This window comes from Nycticebus coucang, chromosome 2 (genome assembly GCF_027406575.1).
Source record: "Nycticebus coucang isolate mNycCou1 chromosome 2, mNycCou1.pri, whole genome shotgun sequence".
NCBI classification, from domain to species: Eukaryota; Metazoa; Chordata; class Mammalia; order Primates; family Lorisidae; genus Nycticebus; species Nycticebus coucang.
Window position 1 is genome coordinate 14,815,514 of NC_069781.1, and position 20,586 is coordinate 14,836,099.

General features: G+C 37.1%; 1 protein-coding gene across 1 annotated transcript; it reads left to right on the top strand.

The window, feature by feature from the left end:
- The first annotated feature begins 19,316 nt into the window (after positions 1 to 19,316).
- Positions 19,317 to 20,270, top strand: LOC128566591 (olfactory receptor 1L1-like). The gene has a single exon (XM_053563484.1). It carries the CDS (start codon positions 19,317 to 19,319, stop codon positions 20,268 to 20,270), a length of 954 nt encoding a protein of 317 aa, XP_053419459.1.
- The last annotated feature ends 316 nt before the right edge of the window (positions 20,271 to 20,586 follow it).

Sequence of the window (20,586 nt, forward strand, 5' to 3'; positions counted from 1 at the left end):
ATAAATTGTGGTATATGTATACCATGGAATACTATGCAGCCTTAAAGAAAGATGGAGACTTTACCTCTTTCATGTTTACATGGATGGAGCTGGAACATATTCTTCTTAGTAAAGTATCCCAAGAATGGAAGAAAAAATATCCAATGTACACAGCCCTACTATGAAACTAATTTGGGACTCTCACATGAAAGCTATAACCCAACTACAACTTAACAATAGGGGGAAGTGGGAAAGGGGGGGGTGGGTAGAGGGAGGGGAATCGGTGGGATCACACCTGTGGTGCATATTACAGGGGTATTTGCGAAACTTGGTAAATGTAGAATATAAATGTTTTGGCACAGTAACTGAGATAACGCCGGAAAGGCTATGTTAACCACTGGGATAAAAATGTGTCAAATGGTTTATGAAGTGAGTGTATGATGCCCCATAATCATATCATTGTATACACTTATGATTTAATAAAAAAATTAAAAAAAAAAAAAAAAAAAAAAGAATGGAAGAAAAAGTAAAAAAAAAAAAAAATAAAAAAAAAAAATAAAATGAGAACACTCCATCCCAAAGATAAAGAATATACATTCTTCTCATCACCCCATGGAACATTCTCCAAAATTGATCATAACCTGGGACAAAAACAATTATCAACAGAATAAAAAGAATTGAAATTTTACCTTGTATCTTCTCAGACCATAAGGCACTAAAGGTGGAATTCAACTCTAACAAAAACGTTCAACCCCACACAAAGGCATGGAAATTAAACAATCTTCTGTTGAATAACAGATGGGTGCATGAAGAAATAAAACAGGAAATCATTAACTTCCTTGAGCATAACAACAATGAAGACACAAGCTACCAAAACCTGTGGGATACTGCAAAAGCACTTTAGAGACGAACATTTATCGCTTAAATGCCTACATTCGAAAAACAGAATGAGAGTGCATCAACAAACTCACAAGCTATCTTATGCACTTGGAAAAAGAAGAACAATCTAAGTCTAAACTCAGTAGAAGAAAGAAATATCCAAAATCAAATCATTCAGAAAATTAATGAAACAAGGTGTTGGTTTTTTTTAAAAAATAAATAAAATATTAACCACTGGCCAGACTAACGAGAAATAGAAAAGTAAAATCTCTAGTAACCTCAATCAGAAATGATAAAGGGGAAATAACAACTGATCCCACAGAGATAAAAGACATCATCTCTGAATACTACTAGAAACTCTATGCCCAGAAATTTGACAATGTGAAGGAAATGGATCAATATTTGGAATCACACCCTCTTCCTAGACTTAGCCAGGAAGAAATAGAGCTCCTGAACAGACCAATTTCAAGCCATGAGGTTAAAGAAACAATAAAAAATCTTCCAACCAAAAAATGCCCTGGTCCAGATGGCCTCACACCAGAATTCTATCAAACCTTCAAGGAAGAGTTCCTTCCTGTACTGCAGAAATTATTCCAAAAAATCGAGGAAGAAGGAATCTTCCCCAACACATTCTATGAAGCAAACATCACCCTGATACCAAAACCAGGAAAAGATCCAACCAAAAAGGAGAATTTCAGACCAATCTCATTCATGAATATAGATGCAAAAATTCTCAACAAAATCTTAGCCAATAGATTACAGCTTATCATCAAAAAAGTCATACATCATGATCAAGTAGGTTTCATCCCAGGGATGCAAGGCTGGTTTAACATACACAAGTCCATAAATATTATCCACCATATTAACAGAGGCAAAAATAAAGATCATATGATCCTCTCAATAGATGCAGAAAAAGCATTTGATAAAATCCAGCATCCTTTTCTAATTAGAACACTGAAGAGTATAGGCATAGGTGGCACATTTCTAAAGCTGATTGAAGCTATCTATGACAAACCCACAGCTAATATTTTACTGAATGGAGTAAAACTCAAAGCTTTTCCTCTTAGAACTGGAGTGAGACAAGTTTGTCCTCTGTCACCTTTACTATTCAACATAGTGCTGAAAGTTTTAGCCAATACAATTAGGCAAGACAAGGAAATAAAGGGAATCCAAATGGGAGCAGAGGAGGTCAAACTCTCCCTCTTTGCTGATGACATGATCCAATACTTAGAGAATCCCAAAGACTCAACCACAAGACTCCTAAAAGTCATCAAAAAATACAGTAATGTTTCAGGATATAAAATCAATCTCCACAAGTCACTAGCTGTTGTATACGCCAATAACAGTGAAGATGAGAAGCTAATTAAGAACACAACTCCCTTCACCACAGTTACAAAAAAATGAAATACCTAGGAATATACCTAACGAAGGAGGTGAAGGACCTCTATAAAGAAAACTATGAAATCCTCAGAAAGGAAATAGCAGAGGATTTTAACAAATGGAAGAACACACCATTCTCATGGATGGGAAGAATCAACATTGTTAAAATGTCTATACTTCCCAAAGCAATCTACCTATTCAATGCCATTCCTATCAAAATACCAACATCGTACTTTCAAGATTTGGAAAAAATGATTCTGCGTTTTGTATGGACCCAGAAAAAACCCCGTATAGCTTAAGGCACTTCTTAGTAATAAAAATAAAGCTGGGGGCATCAGCATACCAGATTTTTGTCTGTACTAGAAAGCCATAGTGGTCAAGGCAGGATGGTCCTGGCACAAAAACAGAGACATATACACTTGGAATCGAATTGAAAACCAAGAAATGAAACTAACATCTTACAACCACCTTATCTTCGATAAACCAAACAAGAACATACCTTGGGGGAAAGACTCCATATTCAATAAATGGTGTTGGGAGAACTGGATGTCTACATGTAAAAGACTGAAACTGGACCCACACCTTTCCCCACTCACAAAAATTGATTCAAAAATGGATAAAGGACTTAAATTTAAGGCATGAAACAACAAAAATCCTCCAAGTAAGCATAGGAAAAACACTGGAAGATATTGGCCTGGGGAAAGACTTCATGAAGAAGATTGCCATGGCAATTGCAACAACAACAAAAATAAACAAATGGGACTTCATTAAACTGAAAAGCTTCTGTACAGCTAAGGAGACAACAACCAAAGCAAAAAGACAACCTACACAATGGGAAAGGATATTTGCATATTTTGAATCAGACAAAAGCTTAATAACTAGGATCTATAGAGAACTCAAATTAATTTACATGAAGAAAGCCAACAATCCCATATATCAATGGGCAAGAGACATGAATAGAACCTTCTCTAAAGAAGACAGACAAATGGCTATCAAACACATGAAAAAATGTTCATCATCCCTATATATTAGAGAAATGCAAATAAAAACCACCCTGAGATACCATCTAAACCCAGTCAGAATGGCCCACATCACAAAATCTCAAAACTGCATATGCTGGCGTGGATGTGGAGAGAAGGGAACACTTTTACACTGCTGGTGGGACTGCAAACTAGTACAACCGTTCTGGAAGGAAGTATGGAGAAATCTCAAAGCACTCAAGCTAGACCGCCCATTTGATCCTGCAATCCCAGGATTGGGCAAAAATCTGGTGTGCTGATGCCCCCAGCTTTATTTTTATTACTAAGAAGTGCCTTAAGCTATACGGGGTTTTTTCTGGGTCCATACAAAACGCAGAATCATTTTTTCCAAATCTTGAAAGTACGATGTTGGTATTTTGATAGGAATGGCATTGAATAGGTAGATTGCTTTGGGAAGTATAGACATTTTAACAATGTTGATTCTTCCCATCCATGAGAATGGTGTGTTCTTCCATTTGTTAAAATCCTCTGCTATTTCCTTTCTGAGGATTTCATAGTTTTCTTTATAGAGGTCCTTCACCTCCTTCGTTAGGTATATTCCTAGGTATTTCATTTTTTTGTAACTGTGGTGAAGGGAGTTGTGTTCTTTTTTTTTTTATTTTTTTTTTTATTTTTTTTTTTTTTATTGTTGGGGATTCATTGAGGGTACAATAAGCCAGTTACACTGATTGCAATTGTTAGGTAAAGTCCCTCTTGCAATCATGTCTTGCCCCCATAAAATGTGACACACACTAAGGCCCCACCCACCTCCCTCCATCCCTCTTTCTGCTCCCCCCCCATAACCTTAATTGTCATTAATTGTCCTCATGTCAAGATTGAGTACATAGGATTCATGCTTCTCCATTCTTGTGATGCTTTACTAAGAATAATGTCTTCCACTTCCATCCAGGTTAATACGAAGGATGTAAAGTCTCCATTTTTTTTAATGGCTGAATAGTATTCCATGGTATACATATACCACAGCTTGTTAATCCATTCCTGGGTTGGTGGGCATTTAGGCTGTTTCCACATTTTGGCAATGGTAAATTGAGCTGCAATAAACAGTCTAGTACAAGTGTCCTTATGATAAAAGGATTTTTTTCCTTCTGGGTAGATGCCCAGTAATGGGATTGCAGGATCGAATGGGAGGTCTAGGTTGAGTGCTTTGAGGTTTCTCCATACTTCCTTCCAGAAAGGTTGTACTAGTTTGCAGTCCCACCAGCAGTGTAAAAGTGTTCCCTTCTCTCCACATCCACGCCAGCATCTGCAGTTTTGAGATTTTGTGATGTGGGCCATTCTCACTGGGGTTAGATGATATCTCAGGGTTGTTTTGATTTGCATTTCTCTGATATATAGAGATGATGAACATTTTTTCATGTGTTTGTTAGCCATTCGTCTGTCGTCTTTAGAGAAAGTTCTATTCATGTCTCTTGCCCATTGATATAAGGGATTGTTGGCTTTTTTCATGTGGATTAATTTGAGTTCTCTATAGATCCTGGTTATCAAGCTTTTGTCTGATTGAAAATATGCAAATATCCTTTCCCATTGTGTAGGTTGTCTCTTTGCTTTGGTTATTGTCTCCTTAGCTGTACAGAAGCTTTTCAGTTTAATGAAGTCCCATTTGTTTATTTTTGTTGTTGTTGCCATTGTCATGGCAGTCTTCTTCATGAAGTCTTCCCCCAGGCCAATATCTTCCAGTGTTTTTCCTATGCTTTCTTTGAGGATTTTTATTGTTTCATGCCTTAAATTTAAGTCCTTTATCCATCTTGAATCAATTTTTGTGAGTGGGGAAAGGTGTGGGTCCAGTTTCAGTCTTTTACATGTAGACATCCAGTTCTCCCAACACCATTTATTGAATAGGGAGTCTTTCCCCCAAGGTAAGTTCTTGTTTGGTTTATCAAAGATTAGGTGGTTGTAAGATGTTAGTTTCATTTCTTGGTGTTCAATTCGATTCCAAGTGTCTATGTCTCTGTTTTTGTGCCAGTACCATGCTGTCTTGAGCACTATGGCTTTGTAGTACAGACTAAAATCTGGTATGCTGATGCCCCCAGCTTTATTTTTGTTACTAAGAACTGCCTTAGCTATACGGGGTTTTTTCCGGTTCCATACAAAATGCAGAATCATTTTTTCCAAATCTTGAAAGTACAATGTAGGTACTTTGATAGGAATGGCATTGAATAGGTAGATTGCTTTGGGAAGTATAGACATTTTAACAATGTTGATTCTTCCCATCCATGAGCATGGTATGTTCTTCCATTTGTTAATATCCTCTGCTATTTCCTTTCTGAGGATTTCATAGTTTTCTTTATAGAGGTCCTTCACCTCCTTCGTTAGGTATATTCCTAGGTATTTCATCTTCTTTGAAACTATGGTGAAGGGAGTTGTGTCCTTAATTAGCTTCTCATCTTGACTGTTATTGGTGTATACAAAGGCTACTGACTTGTGGACATTGATTTTATATCCTGAAACATTACTGTATTTTCTGATGACTTCTAGGAGTCTTGTGGTTGACTCTTTGGGGTTCTCTAAGTATAAGATCATGTCGTCAGCAAAGAGGGAGAGTTTGACCTCCTCTGCTCCCATTTGGATTCCCTTGATTTCCTTGTCTTGCCTAATTGTATTGGCTAGAACTTCCAGCACTATGTTGAATAGTAAAGGTGACAGAGGACAACCTTGTCTGGTTCCAGTTCTAAGAGGAAAAGCTTTGAGTTTTACTCCATTCAGTAAAATATTGGCTGTGGGTTTGTCATAGATAGCTTCAATCAGTTTTAGAAATGTGCCAGCTATGCCTATACTCTTCAGTGTTCTAATTAGAAAAGGATGCTGGATTTTATCAAATGCTTTTTCTGCATCTATTGAGAGGATCATGTGATCTTTATTTTTGCCTCTGTTAATATGGTGGATAACGTTTATGGACTTGCGTATGTTAAACCAGCCTTGCATCCCTGGGATGAAGCCTACTTGATCATGATGAATGACTTTTTTGATGATAAGCTGTAATCTATTGGCTAGGATTTTGTTGAGAATTTTTCCATCTATATTCATGAGTGAGATTGGTCTGAAATTCTCCTTTTTGCTTGGGTCTTTTCCTGGTTTTGGTATCAGGGTGATGTTTGCTTCATAGAATGTGTTGGGGAAGATTCCTTCTTCCTCAATTTTTTGGAATAATTTCTGCAGTACAGGAATAAGCTCTTCCTTGAAGGTTTGATAGAATTCTGGAGTGAAGCCATCTGGACCAGGGCATTTTTTAGTTGGAAGCTTTTTTATTGTTTCTTTGATCTCAGTGCTTGAAATTGGTCTGTTCAGGAGGTCTATTTCTTCCTGGCTAAGTCTAGGGAGAGGGTGTGATTCCAAATATTGATCCATTTCCTTCACCTTGTCAAATTTCTGGGCATAGAGTTTCTGGTAGTATTCAGAGATGATCTCTTGTATCTCTGTGGGATCAGTTGTTATTTCCCCTTTATCGTTTCTGATTGAGGTTATTAGAGATTTTACTTTTCTATTTCTAGTTAGTCTGGCCAATGGTTTATCTATTTTATTTATTTTTTCAAAAAACCAACTCCTTGTTTCATTAATTTTCTGAATGATTCTTTTGTTTTCAATTTCATTGATCTCTGATTTGATTTTGGAGATTTCTTTTCTTCTACTGGGTTTAGGCTTAGATTGTTCTTCTTTTTCCAATTCCATAAGATCTCTTGTGAGATTGTTGATGTGCTCTCTTTCTGTTTTTCGAATGTAGGCATCTAAAGCGATGAATTTTCCTCTCAAAACTGCTTTTGCAGTATCCCACAGGTTTTGGTAGCTTGTGTCTTCATTGTTGTTATGCTCAAGGAAGTTAATGATTTCCTGTTTTATTTCTTCCTTCACCCATCTGTTATTCAACAGAAGATTGTTTAATTTCCATGCCTTTGGGTGGGGTTGAGCATTTTTGTTAGAGTTGAGTTCCATCTTTAGTGCCTTATGGTCTGAAAAGATACAAGGTAAAATTTCAATTCTTTTGATTCTGTTGATATTTGTTTTGTGTCCCAGGATATGATCAATTTTGGAGAATGTTCCATGGGGTGATGAGAAGAATGTATATTCTTTATCTTTGGGGTGGAGTGTTCTATATACGTCTATCAAGCATAGTTGGTCTAGGGTCTCATTTAAATCTCTTACATCTTTGTTTAATTTCTGTTTAGAGGATCTGTCTAGCTCTGTAAGAGGTGTGTTAAAGTCCCCTGTTATGATGGTATTATCAGATATCATATTGTTCAGACTGAGTAAGGTCTGCTTCAAGAATCTGGGAGCATTTAAATTGGGTGCATAAATATTTAGAATTGAAATGTCTTCTTGTTGTAGTTTTCCCTTGACCAATATAAAGTGACCATCTTTGTCTTTTTTGACTTTAGTTGCTTTAAATCCACATGTATCTGAAAATAAGATTGCAACTCCTCTTTTCTTCTGAATTCCATTTGCCTGAAAAATTGTCTTCCAACCCTTGACTCGGAGCTTTAATTTGTCTTTTGAAGCCAGGTGTGTTTCTTGCAGACAGAAAATGGATGGCTTGTGTTTTTTAATCCAGTCAGCCAATCTATGTCTCTTCAGTGGGGAATTCAAGCCATTAACATTTATTGAGATAATGGATAAGTGTGGTAGTATTCTATTCGTCTTATTTGGTGAGAGTCCATTGCTTAGTTTTATCTTTTGCATCAGTGTGGAGGTTAGGTTCTGTCCTTTGATTTCTGAGTTCTTACTTTGCTGCTGATCCATTGTGGTGGTCAGTGTGCAGAACAGGTTGAAGTATTTCCTGTAGAGCTGGTCTTGTTGTGGCGAATTTCCTCAATGTTTGTATATCCGTAAATGATTTGATTTCTCCGTCAATTTTGAAGCTTAGCTTAGCAGGGTACAGAATTCTGGGCTGAAAATTGTTCTGTTTAAGTAGATTAAAGGTAGATGACCATTGTCTTCTTGCTTGGAAAGTTTCATTAGAGAAGTCTGTGGTAACTCTGATGGATTTGCCCCTGTAGGTCAACTGGCGCTTACTCCTGGCAGCTTGCAGAATCTTTTCTTTTGTCTTGACTTTGGACAGGTTCATCACAATGTGTCTTGGAGAAGCTCGGTTAGAGTTGAGGCGACCCGGGGTCCGATATCCCTCTGAAAGCAGTGTGTCAGAATCTTTGGTGATGTTTGGGAAATTTTCTTTTATAATATTCTCTAGTATGGCTTCCATTCCTCTGGGGCATTCTTCTTCCCCTTCTGGAATTCCTATAACTCGTATGTTGGAACGCTTCGTAAAGTCCCATAATTCTGACAGTGAACGTTCTGCTTTCTCTCTCTTCTTTTCTGCCTCTTTTACTGTCTGAGTTATCTCAAGAACTTTGTCTTCTACCTCTGAAATTCTTTCTTCTGCATGGTCTAACCTGTTGCTGATACTTTCCATTGCATCTTTAAGTTCCCTAATTGACTGTTTCAGTTCCTTCAGGTCTGCTATATCCTTTTTATATTCTTCATATCGTTCATCTCTTATTTGATTCTGTTTTTGGATTTCCTTTTGGTTATTTTCCACTTTATTAGCAATTTCCTTCATTGTTTCCATCATTTCTTTCATTGTTTTCAACATGTGTATTCTAAATTCCCTTTCTGTCATTCCTAACATTTCTGTATAGGTGGAATCCTCTGCAGTAGCTACCTCATGGTCCCTTGGTGGGGTTGTTCTAGACTGGTTCTTCATGTTGCCTGGAGTTTTCTGCTGATTCTTCCTCATGAGTGATTTCTTTTATCTGTTTGCTTGCCCTAATTTTCCTTTCACTTCCTCTTGCTCTTTAAGTTCTTGTGCCTGTGGACTAAAGGTTACAGGACCAGAAGGGTGAGAAGGTTGAAGAGCAAAAAAAAAGGGGATGAAAGAAAGGAGGACCGAGTGATAAGAAAAAAAGAAAGATAGAGAAAGGAGAGGGGGTGGGTATAAGGAATATTGACAAAAAGAAGAGAGGCACAGAAAGAGGGAGACAGGGCAATATAGGTGTACAGTAGGGTACTTTGACACAACCTTAAAAAACCCCACCTTCTGGGGGTGCCCAGTTGCGTGGTTCCCTTGAGGTCAGCAGCTCTTTGCTAACCTGATCAGACACAGTACCCCACCTCCACCAAGTAGAGAGGAAAGACAAAAATGCTATAAATCAAACCAAAAGAAGCAAACAGAAAACTTTACAGGGATAAAATTGGGTGAAAAACCAAATTATATCGGTAGAAACACTAGCAAAAATGAAGTTGAAGTTATTAAAAAAAGCAGCAATGGGAAATTATAATTAAACTAGGAAAATTGAGAAAGAAAAAGGGATCTGTGTGGAAAAGATTGAAATTAAAAAAACAAAAGAATATCAGCAACGTTAAAATAAACAAACAAAAAAAACAACCAAGCAAAAAAAGAAAGAAAAAAATACACAACCAAAAACAAAACAGTTTGTATATGTTATTGAATATTGTCTGGGCAACACGTGGTCTTCTGGGGTATGAGATGTTAGTCACAGTTCAGATACGACTGGAGGCTGCTGATTACTCAAACCCCAGCAGGTAGACACCCTGAATCTCTCTTCAGCCTACTTAAAAGGCACTTCGAACTTGTAAACTTGTTGAGCAGAAGCTTTCCCAGCTTTCTTGCTGGAATCGCTGCTGAAGTGGCTATCCACTTACTCAGTGTGCCAAAACCGGTCTCACTCTGCCCCTGAGGGTTAGGGCTGCAAGGCGGCTCAGACCCCACCCTTAGGCTACTTGGTTGCTGGGTTACCAGCTCCCACCCGTTTCTAGCTCTGTGACCCTGAGGGCGGAGCTTGCCGGGGCAGATTGCTGACAATGGATCCGTGTGACCCACCGCCAAACACTATTAGCTCCGTCTGGCTCAGCGGCTCAGACTGGGGCCCTAGACAACGGCCAAAGTTCTCGCACTCCCGCTCAGGCCTTCCCCAAGGCAGTTCAACTCAGTGCCAAGTCCAAGGACATCAAAACAGTTCACAGGTAAGGCCTTTCTGGTTTGCAGTCTCGCTGCTACTGAACTTACAGTTGTGGGCGGGTTTAGACGGATTGAACACACGCGACCACTTGCCGGTTTTCCACGGATTTAGTCCTCCTCTTGGGGTCCAGAAGTCTCTCGCTGACTCCCTGTATCCTCATAGGAGTGATGATAGGCAGTTCCCACCAGCCAGAGATGCCTGGAGTCCTAACTCCCCAGACTCACGGTGCCCAGATGCAAGGAAGCTGTTACTCGGCTGCCATCTTGCTCCGCCTCCGGGAGTTGTGTTCTTAATTAGCTTCTCATCTTCACTGTTATTGGCGTATACAACAGCTAGTGACTTGTGGAGATTGATTTTATATCCTGAAACATTACTGTATTTTTTGATGACTTTTAGGAGTCTTGTGGTTGAGTCTTTGGGATTCTCTAAGTATTGGATCATGTCATCAGCAAAGAGGGAGAGTTTGACCTCCTCTGCTCCCATTTGGATTCCCTTTATTTCCTTGTCTTGCCTAATTGTATTGGCTAGAACTTTCAGCACTATGTTGAATAGTAAAGGTGACAGAGGACAAACTTGTCTCACTCCAGTTCTAAGAGGAAAAGCTTTGAGTTTTACTCCATTCAGTAAAATATTAGCTGTGGGTTTGTCATAGATAGCTTCAATCAGCTTTAGAAATGTGCCACCTATGCCTATACTCTTCAGTGTTCTAATTAGAAAAGGATGCTGGATTTTATCAAATGCTTTTTCTGCATCTATTGAGAGGATCATGTGATCTTTATTTTTGCCTCTGTTAATATGGTGGATAATATTTATGGACTTGTGTATGTTAAACCAGCCTTGCATCCCTGGGATGAAACCTACTTGATCATGATGTATGACTTTTTTGATGATAAGCTGTAATCTATTGGCTAAGATTTTGTTGAGAATTTTTGCATCTATATTCATGAATGAGATTGGTCTGAAATTCTCCTTTTTGGTTGGATCTTTTCCTGGTTTTGGTATCAGGGTGATGTTTGCTTCATAGAATGTGTTGGGGAAGATTCCTTCTTCCTCGATTTTTTGGAATAATTTCTGCAGTACAGGAAGGAACTCTTCCTTGAAGGTTTGATAGAATTCTGGTGTGAGGCCTTCTGGACCAGGGCATTTTGACTGGGCATCTATCCAAAAGGAAAAAAATCCCTTTATCATAAGTACACTTGTACTAGACAGTTTATTGCAGCCCAATTTACAATCGCCAAAATGTGGAAACAGCCTAAATGCCCACCAACCCAGGAATGGATTAACAAGCTGTGGTATATGTATACCATGGAATACTATTCAGCTATTTAAAAAAATGGAGACTTTACATCCTTTGTATTAACCTGGATGGAAGTGGAAGACATTATTCTTAGTAAAGCATCACAAGAATGGAGAAGCATTAATCCTATGTACTCAATTTTGATATGAAGACAATTAATGACAATTAAGGTCATGGGGGGGGAAGGAAAAGCAGAAAGAGGGACGGAGGGAGGGGGAGTCGGGCCTTGGTGTGTGCCACACCTCACACAGACCTTGCAATACATGATTGCAAGAGGGACTTTACCTAACAAATGCAATCACTGTAACCTGGCTTATGGTACCCTCAATGAATCCCCAACAATAAATAAATAAATAAAAATAAAAAAGATATTAGCATATTCATCACCTCAAACATTTGCAATTTCTTTGTGTTGAAAACATTCAATATACTCTCTCACCATTTGCAAATATATAATAAATTATTGTTAACAATAATTACCCTACACTGTTGCAGAATGCTAAAACTTCTTTACCTTATCTAGCTGTACTTTTATATTCATTAATATCTTCCTATCACCTTCTCCCCTATGCCCATCCTAGCCTCTAATAACCAATATTCTATTATCTACTTCCATGAGATCAACTTTTTTGCTTCTACATATGTGAGAATGTGTTATTTATTTTGTTATGCCTGACTTATTTCACTTAACATAATGTCCTTCTACCTCACCGGTGCTTGGTAACCACCAAATCTACTCACATTGTCTATGAGTTCAAATATTTTAGCTTCTACATATAAATGAGATCATGCAGTATTTGTATTTCTGTGCCTATGTTATTTCATTTATCATTATATCTTCCAGATTTATCCATGTGGACACAAATGATGGAATTTCTTTCCAAATAGTATTCTATTCCATATATACCACATTCTCTTTCTTTATTCATCTACTAATGGACATCGAAGTAGATTCCATATCTTGGATATTGTGAATAATGTTTCAATAAATATGGAGTGCAGATATCTCTTTGGCATTCCATTTTCTTTGGCTATATATCCAGTAGTGAGATTGATGGGTCACATGTCAGTTCTGTTTTCAATTTTTTGAGGAACCTCCATTCTGTTTTCCATAATGATTTATTACATTTTACATTTCCATCAACATTGTGCAAGAATTATCTTTTTTTTCCACATCCTCTCCAACATTTATCTTTCATCTTTTTGATAATAGCCATTCTAACAAGTGTGAGGTGATATTTCACTGCAGTTTCAATTTGCATTTCTTGGATGATGTGTGCTGTTGAGCATTAGTGTTTCTTTCTTACTAATGGTTTTACTGATGGATGGATGATTGGTAGTTTTTAAAAATCCTATATATTTACTAAATCTATTTGTTGCTTTGAACCTGCCAAATTTTTACAATTTTATTTTGACTTTTTTGTGAAGGAATATTTCTAACTGATACAAAATAGCATAGAAGAATAGTGTCCACAGGCAGCTTTATTTTATCAACCCTTTTCCGATATTGGATCATTTCTACTTCAACCCACTTCCTTCACTATTGTTTCAAATTAAATTCCAGTTTCTTTATCATTTTGCACACACACAGAGTGCCAAAATATATGTACACATTTTAAGAAAGGAAAAAATGTTATTAAAATTTTAATAATCAATATATACTATTAACAAAAAATGAATACAAGGCACTTTTGAGCATTCTTGTAATTGTAGGACTCAAATGTCATTTGAATATTATAATTTTAACAGTGTTTTGTACTTTTTTAAAATGTGTATATACATTTCACTTTTTTGCACCCTCTGTATGTTAAATACCAATCTGTAGTGGACAGGGACTTTTAAAAATACAATCTCAATGCCATTATCACACCTAAAATTTTAACTGTAATTTCTTAATAACATCAAATATTCATTCACTGTTGAAACATCCAATTGTCTTATAAATAAAGTAAAAATGTTTTTATAGTTTTTCAAAATCTATGGCAAGTTTGTGAACTTGCATAATTTATATTGATAAGCCATATATTATTATTGTTTGGGTGAAGAGCTAGTGCATGTGGATTTGAGAAAAGATTTCCCCAAAGATTAGGATGTAAAAACATAAAATTTATTTTACCTTCTTAGGAGAAAAATAGAGAGAGGAAAAGAAGAGAAAGAGAGAGAGCGGGATGGCACTGCACCAAGAAAAGAGAAGGGTGGTTCACACCCTGTGGCCAAGGGGCTTACTATTATTATGATTATTATTATTACTGTTTGGGATTCATTGAGGGTACACAGAATTAGGTTACACTGATTGTGGTTGTTAGGTAAAGTTCCTCTTATAATCGTGTCCTGCCCCCAAGAATTGTGCTTATACACTGTAACCTCCATGCCCCTCCCATCTTTCCCAGTGGCTATTGTTGCAAGGACAAAGAGAGAGAAAACTATACAGATTACAGCCAAATTAACAGAGTACTGTGAAACTGCTGTATCTGCTCCTTCTCTCTTCTTAGACTGGATGATAAGCAACTGTCTTGCCATTGAAGACAGGCTTATAAGATGAGGCTTATAATATTTCTTATATTTTTTATAAGCCTGTCTTTAACGGCAAGACAGCTGCTTATCATCCAGTCTAAGAAGATGGAAGGAGGGGGGCGGGAGGGAGGCTACTGAAGGGAGGGTAATCGGTGGGACCTTATCTATGGTGCATATTGCAAGGGTACATGTCAGATCTATTAAGAGTATAGTATAAATGTCTTAACACAGCAATTAAGTGAGGTTATGTTAACCAGTTTGATGTAAGCATTCCAAACTGTATATAAAATCAGCACATCATACCCCATAAATTCATTAATGTACACAGTTATGATTTAATAAAAAAATTGTTAAAAGAAAAAAAAAAAGACAGGCTTATCATAGGTGTTTTGATCCTGTTGGTGATTCTGCCCTTGAGATATTTTACTAAGGATTAGAGGCCTGAAGTTTATTCCCCTTGCTTTCAGTCTAGGAGCTCATTGAGGCTGTGGAAGCAGATTCTAAAAGGCAGTTTTAGTCAATAGATTTAGTGATTTATTGTAAAAGATTTCCTTTCTGTGGGCTGATTTCCTTTTAGATATTGTGAAAACAGTGTTACCAGAGGGTACTCATAGATAGAGGAAGAAAACGAAAGCAGAGAAAGAGAAACAGAGAGAGAGCTCTTATAATTGATTTTAGCCTTTACCGAGAAACTATGAATGAATATTTTTCTATCATTTTCTATTAAGATCAATCATCCTTTTAATTATTATTATATTTAAAAATGAGGCCAGAATATTTTTGTTTGTATTTAATCATAGATTTTTTTCTATATGGTACTCCATATCCTAATGTTTCTTTCATTTCTCAAAGACTTGTTTAAATCCAGTATACTGAGGAATGTATGTGCAATTTAAAATAGTGTCAGTCGAAGATGGGTGAGGGCGGGAAATGAGAAAAGCATGGCAGGAGGCTGCAAACATGATAATAGCAATCAGAGTTGTCTCACTGCTATCTTGTGAAGCCTCATGACTTGCACTAATTCAGGGAGTTAAAACAGTTTGGTGAGAATATTTTAGATAGTATATGATTATAAATGTACAATATGCACATTGTACCCCTTGATTGCACTAATGTACACAGCTATGATTTAACAATAATTAAAAAAATTAAAAAAATAATTGAATGCAACAACAAAAAAAATGTGTCAATAGCAAACACTCAATAATTACAAAAAGAATAGGTTAGGAAAGATGGGAATCAGTTTCCTTTGGGGTTTCTCCTTACTGTTGACATTATACAAGGGTATGATGTTCCCTAAAGGGTAGACCTTCTCTTCAGGAACAGTTGTTTTCAGAAGTTTTATGGATTTTGCCTTGGTGACATCTAGCTATAAGCACAGACAATGGGGCTCTTGAGTCATAGCCCCACTTGAAAACAAAGGTGGAAGAGCTCAGCCCATCCTGATTAGTATTTCATCTGAACACAATTGGAGCCCCCTGAGGTTGGTAGAGTCCCAGAGTGAGAGAAGGTAAGTGGCGATGTTTCATTTTGATGAGAGTCCTTATAGAAAAGCTTTTATAAAACAAAAAGGGGATTCCTTATTTTGTAATGATGTGGGCAAAAGGAAGTGTATCTCCACCGAAATTTCCTAACTTTTGTGTATGATGTTTGATACAGAGAAAAGGTAAGACTATATTTATTAGGTTATACCCTGGCCTAATAGTAAATGGAAAGGGGATAGAAAATGATAAATCATAATCCCCTTAGAGGAAATAGTATGATATTGGCACTAAGGAGACCAAAGAGTGTATGATGAGGTCCAAATATCATAGTCAAAGGAAGAAATATGTTGGAGAAATTGTCAATTATAACAATTTATCTACACTTTTTTTTTTTCAGTTTTTGGCCAGGGCTGGGTTTGAACCCATCACCTCCAGCATATGGGGCTGGCACCCTACCCCTTTGAGCCACAGGCGAGGCCCTATCTACACTTTTTTTTAGAAAACATGGAGACTGAGATGGAGAATATAGTCACACAACATGGAGAAACAGTTTATGGTTCCTATATGCAAGGCGTGTGACTGAGGACCCAGTTTATTTTGTGAGTTTGGAGGATCTATTTTTGAGACAATAAAAAAGAAAGTTCTTATTTATCTATCTCAGATTCAATTTACATGACTCATCAACCCATGAGGGGAAGGAACAGACCAGAATAGACTCAAAATAGAATTTAGATCAAGAATGAATTAAGTAGATCATAATCCCAGCATAGAGTTTGTTAGATTAGTAGGGTGACTTTAGTTAACAATAGTCTACTGTACATTTCAAAATAACTAAAGATAGTAATTTGAATGTTCCTTGCATAAAGAAGTTGTGATAGATATATCAGTTATCCTAATTTGATCTTTACACATTATATAAATGTATAAAATCATCACATGTGCACAGAAAATATGTACACCTATTATGTATCCCCACAGAGCTGTCCAGTAAAGACTCAGAATTTGCCCATTGGTGCTCTCATCAAAAAGGAAAGTTAAGTGTAAGCAGGGTTGGGACTTGACACTCTAGGTCTCTTCCTCCTCCATGACTGTAGATGTCCTTGAATCTCCAGGTGGGAAATGAGAGATTGGAAGTGCTTATCTATCCCTTTCTAGGTATTCTTCCATTTGATTTTGTTCTTCCAGATTTCATTTGAGTTTACTGTCTTGCGATGATCAAGTACGTCTTTGTGTGTATGGTTCTTTGTATCTCTCCTAAGAGAATTTCTCCTCTCTGCCTTTCCCTAGCATCAGCATCTTTTGTCCCTCAAAGTTGCCTGAACAGGATCCACAGAGTTTGGGCTCAATTGGGAGCAATGTTGAGATAATTGGAAAATAGGGCAGGTACAGCAATGAATCCTTAAAGAAGCCAGCCACAACTACTACCACGCTTATCCTTCTTATTGCATATAATTACTTTAAGAGTAAAGTTTTGCTTTGCTTAGAAGAAAATGGAATATCTATGTTATTACATTCCTATCCTCATAATGGATAAATCTTTGCCACATTTTCATTCCTGGAGAAGGTTGTCTTTCACCCTTTCCCTATGAAAATACTCCATCGCTCTTCCTTCCCATTTCTTCTCTTTCATTTTCTCCTATACACCCATGTCAACAACTGTGTGTGGCTATGTCTTGAATGAGTAATGGGATCGTAATGGCATACAGTTTAAGCTACAACCACTGAGACAAAGGATAGAGGAATAAATAGAGAAAAAAGAACAGACACCATCCGTATATGATCTTTATTTTTTATTTTTGATCTTTAGAGTAAATAAAGAACCTGGAGTCATGTCCTTAAAATAGAGTTTTGATTCTATACTGAAGACAATTTGCTATTCAAGCATCCCATAACAGTGACTATTTTCATAATTGGTATACTTTATGAATTTGATGTACTTTATGTCTTTTTCTTCTAGAAAATCAAGAAAGAATCAAACCAAAATAATAATCTAGCATTAGCTTGGAAGTTGCTGTTTAATACTTTTTTATCTTTTTGCTTATTTATCACATTACACTTCTATCTCATTATGAAAGTGCTATATATTTATTCTAGAAAATGTAGGTCATAAAAGATAAAATGGATAAATAAAAACTGTAGAAATTCTCATCCAGAAATTTTCCTTCATTTTTGTGGTATATTTTATTCTGGTCACTTTAATGCATATCTGGTAAACTACAATCATACTGTACATATACTTTTTATTAGACATCTCTTTGTTCTGATGCATAGGTCCATCTCTCTGTTTTTTGCCAGTTAGGAGCCATCTGCTTGCTGGAGGCTTTGTTTAGTACTTTTTCATGTGGACCTAAATCACAAGGTAGCTTTCTTCATGAAATGTGCAAACCCAGAAAACTGTAAAGAGAATCTACTAGTAAGATGGAAGGTATAATGTTTTACAACTTAATCATGGATATAATACCCCCATCATCTTTGTCTTATCCTACTGGTTAATATATAGGGGGTAGGAATCATTGGAAGCTAACAGAGTCTTCCTGCCATATAAGCAAAAAATAGAATGCCTAATAACAGTGATGGTAAAAAATGTGTATATGCGTGTGTTAATAGATGTACATATGCATTCATATGCAAATATGTATGTCTGTAAACAGACATATAATAAAATGTATTAGAAACTAGAAGTATATAAAGGAAGTATGATTTAGAAGAGTTGAAATATGAATCCTCATTTTATATGAATTTTAGGAATATTCTCCTTGTGGAGTGTAACAGTGGATGCATTGAAGACTAAATACAACCATTTGTGTTGCTACAGCAGATAATATTTATATAATTATTATAATATGAATTTTCTTTATGGATTTTAAAATTTTACTTGGAAGACTTAAACTCTGGTTATAACTCAAAATTCATGTTTTCAGTCTTGATGTTATGTAAGTGAAGGTACAGCTTTCTGAAGTTTGGGCAAGGTAAGAGGGGTAGTGAGAGGAGAACTGAAGTTTAAAGTTGGTGAAATGAGAAATACAGATTTAAGTATACCATTTAAAAACAAAAGTAATTAAAAAATTAAAATAATCATCAACATTTGGGCAAGGAAGAGAAAAGAGCAAGGATAATGTGATCAGGATGAAACTTCGTTTTTTAGAGTAGAGAGCCAAAAGATATCTTAAAATTGATCATTGCTGAACTATGAACATGATCCATAGCAAGTGGCTTATTATTTAGAGGCACAGAGGTATGAAATACCAGAAGAGCTAAAATTAAACACGGTGGTAGGCATGCAAAGGAGAAGGGACCTCTGCTTTTTATTATATATTTTTCTATAATACACTCTATTATTTTAAAATTATTTTTCTCACATTCATGTAGAAATAGAATATTTCATCAATTATTTTTATTTGTATAACAGTCTCAAAAGTTAACTCTTTGGTGTACCCTATTGATCTATTGGGAAAACCTGAGCTGAAAAGACATGAGAATTCCCCCTACTGGCAGATTATAGTATTCATTAAAAAGTAATAATTACTAGAATCAATGATTATATTAACCATTTCTGCTCACATCCTAGGTAGGTTAGGTTGAATTAGTGGAATATGAACATTCCTACCAAAGAACAAAGTTGAGCTTTTTCACATATAGTAAAGACCATATCCTTCCTCCAGTGGTGCATCTAAGATGCAGCTACTCTAAGGTCTGGTTGAGCCTTGACATCTTTCTTTTCTCTTTCCACCCATGATCTTCCTTCCCTCTTTGCAGGTGCTGTACACTATGTGTTATGGCCACTAGAAACAGGACAGAAGTGACTGAATTTGTCTTGTTGGGCTTGTCCAGTTGGCCGGAAGTGCAACCAGTTATTTTCAGTATTGTCCTAGCCATGTACCTGGTTGCAGTTATGGGCAACATGCTATTAGTAATTGTTGCTCGCTCAGACCCCAAGCTTCAGACCCCTATGTATTTCCTGCTCAGCCAGCTTTCTTTTATTGACATATTTCTGGCAACCATCATTGTTCCTCAGATGCTGGTACACACACTCTCTGTGCATCGAACCATCTCTTATAACTGCTGCATAATCCAGCTGTTCTTCTTCATGGCTGTGGGTAGCATGGAAGGCCACTTGCTAGCTGCCATGGCTTATGACCGCTACATTGCCATCTGTGACCCCTTAAGATACTCTACCATTGTCAGCCATCACCTCTGTCTGTGCATAACATTGACCTCATGGGTAGTTGTCAGCCTCAACAGCCTTCTTTATAGTGTGTTGGTCACCCGCTTGACCTTCTGTGGCAACCAGGTTACTCACTTCTTCTGTGACATCACTCCCCTGCTGCAGCTCTCCTGCACCAGGCCAGTGGTCAATGAGATGCTAATATTCACTGAAGGTGTAGCTGTGGTGGTCAGCCCCTTCTTCTTTATTTTGGGTTCCTATGCCCGCATTGGTGTTGCTGTAGCCCGCATGCACTCAGTTGCTGCCCTGCGCAAAGCTCTGTCAACTTGTAGCTCCCACATCCTGGTTGTGATGCTCCTGTATGGCTCTGTGATCCGTATGTACCTCCGACCATCCTCCAGCTATGACTTGGACCAGGATCGGCAAGTCGCCATCTTCTACACAGTAGTAACCCCTATGCTAAATCCACTCATCTACAGCCTCAGGAACCAGGAAGTTAAAGAAGCTCTTCAAAGACTTTTTAGGAAATACTACATCTCAAGAAACTTCCAAACTGGCTCCTAGGGAAACAGGAAATGGCAGCACATCTCCTGAGATCAAAGAGTTAAGACCTAACCGGGAAATGCCTCAAACTGATGGGGGTATACTCTACTAACTGATGTGAATCACATTCCTGTGAATAGTCTTCCATGTTGGCTCTCTCTTGTTGGATCTGGGAAAATGTGAGTTCATGAATAAATGGTTCCGGTCTCTGTTGATTGACCTAGAATCTCATTATACTGAAACTGAAAAGATATTTTTATTATTTTTATTTTTTTTCCCTGGAAGGATATTCTATTTTTTAATTTTTTTTATTGTTAAATCATAGCTGTGTACATTA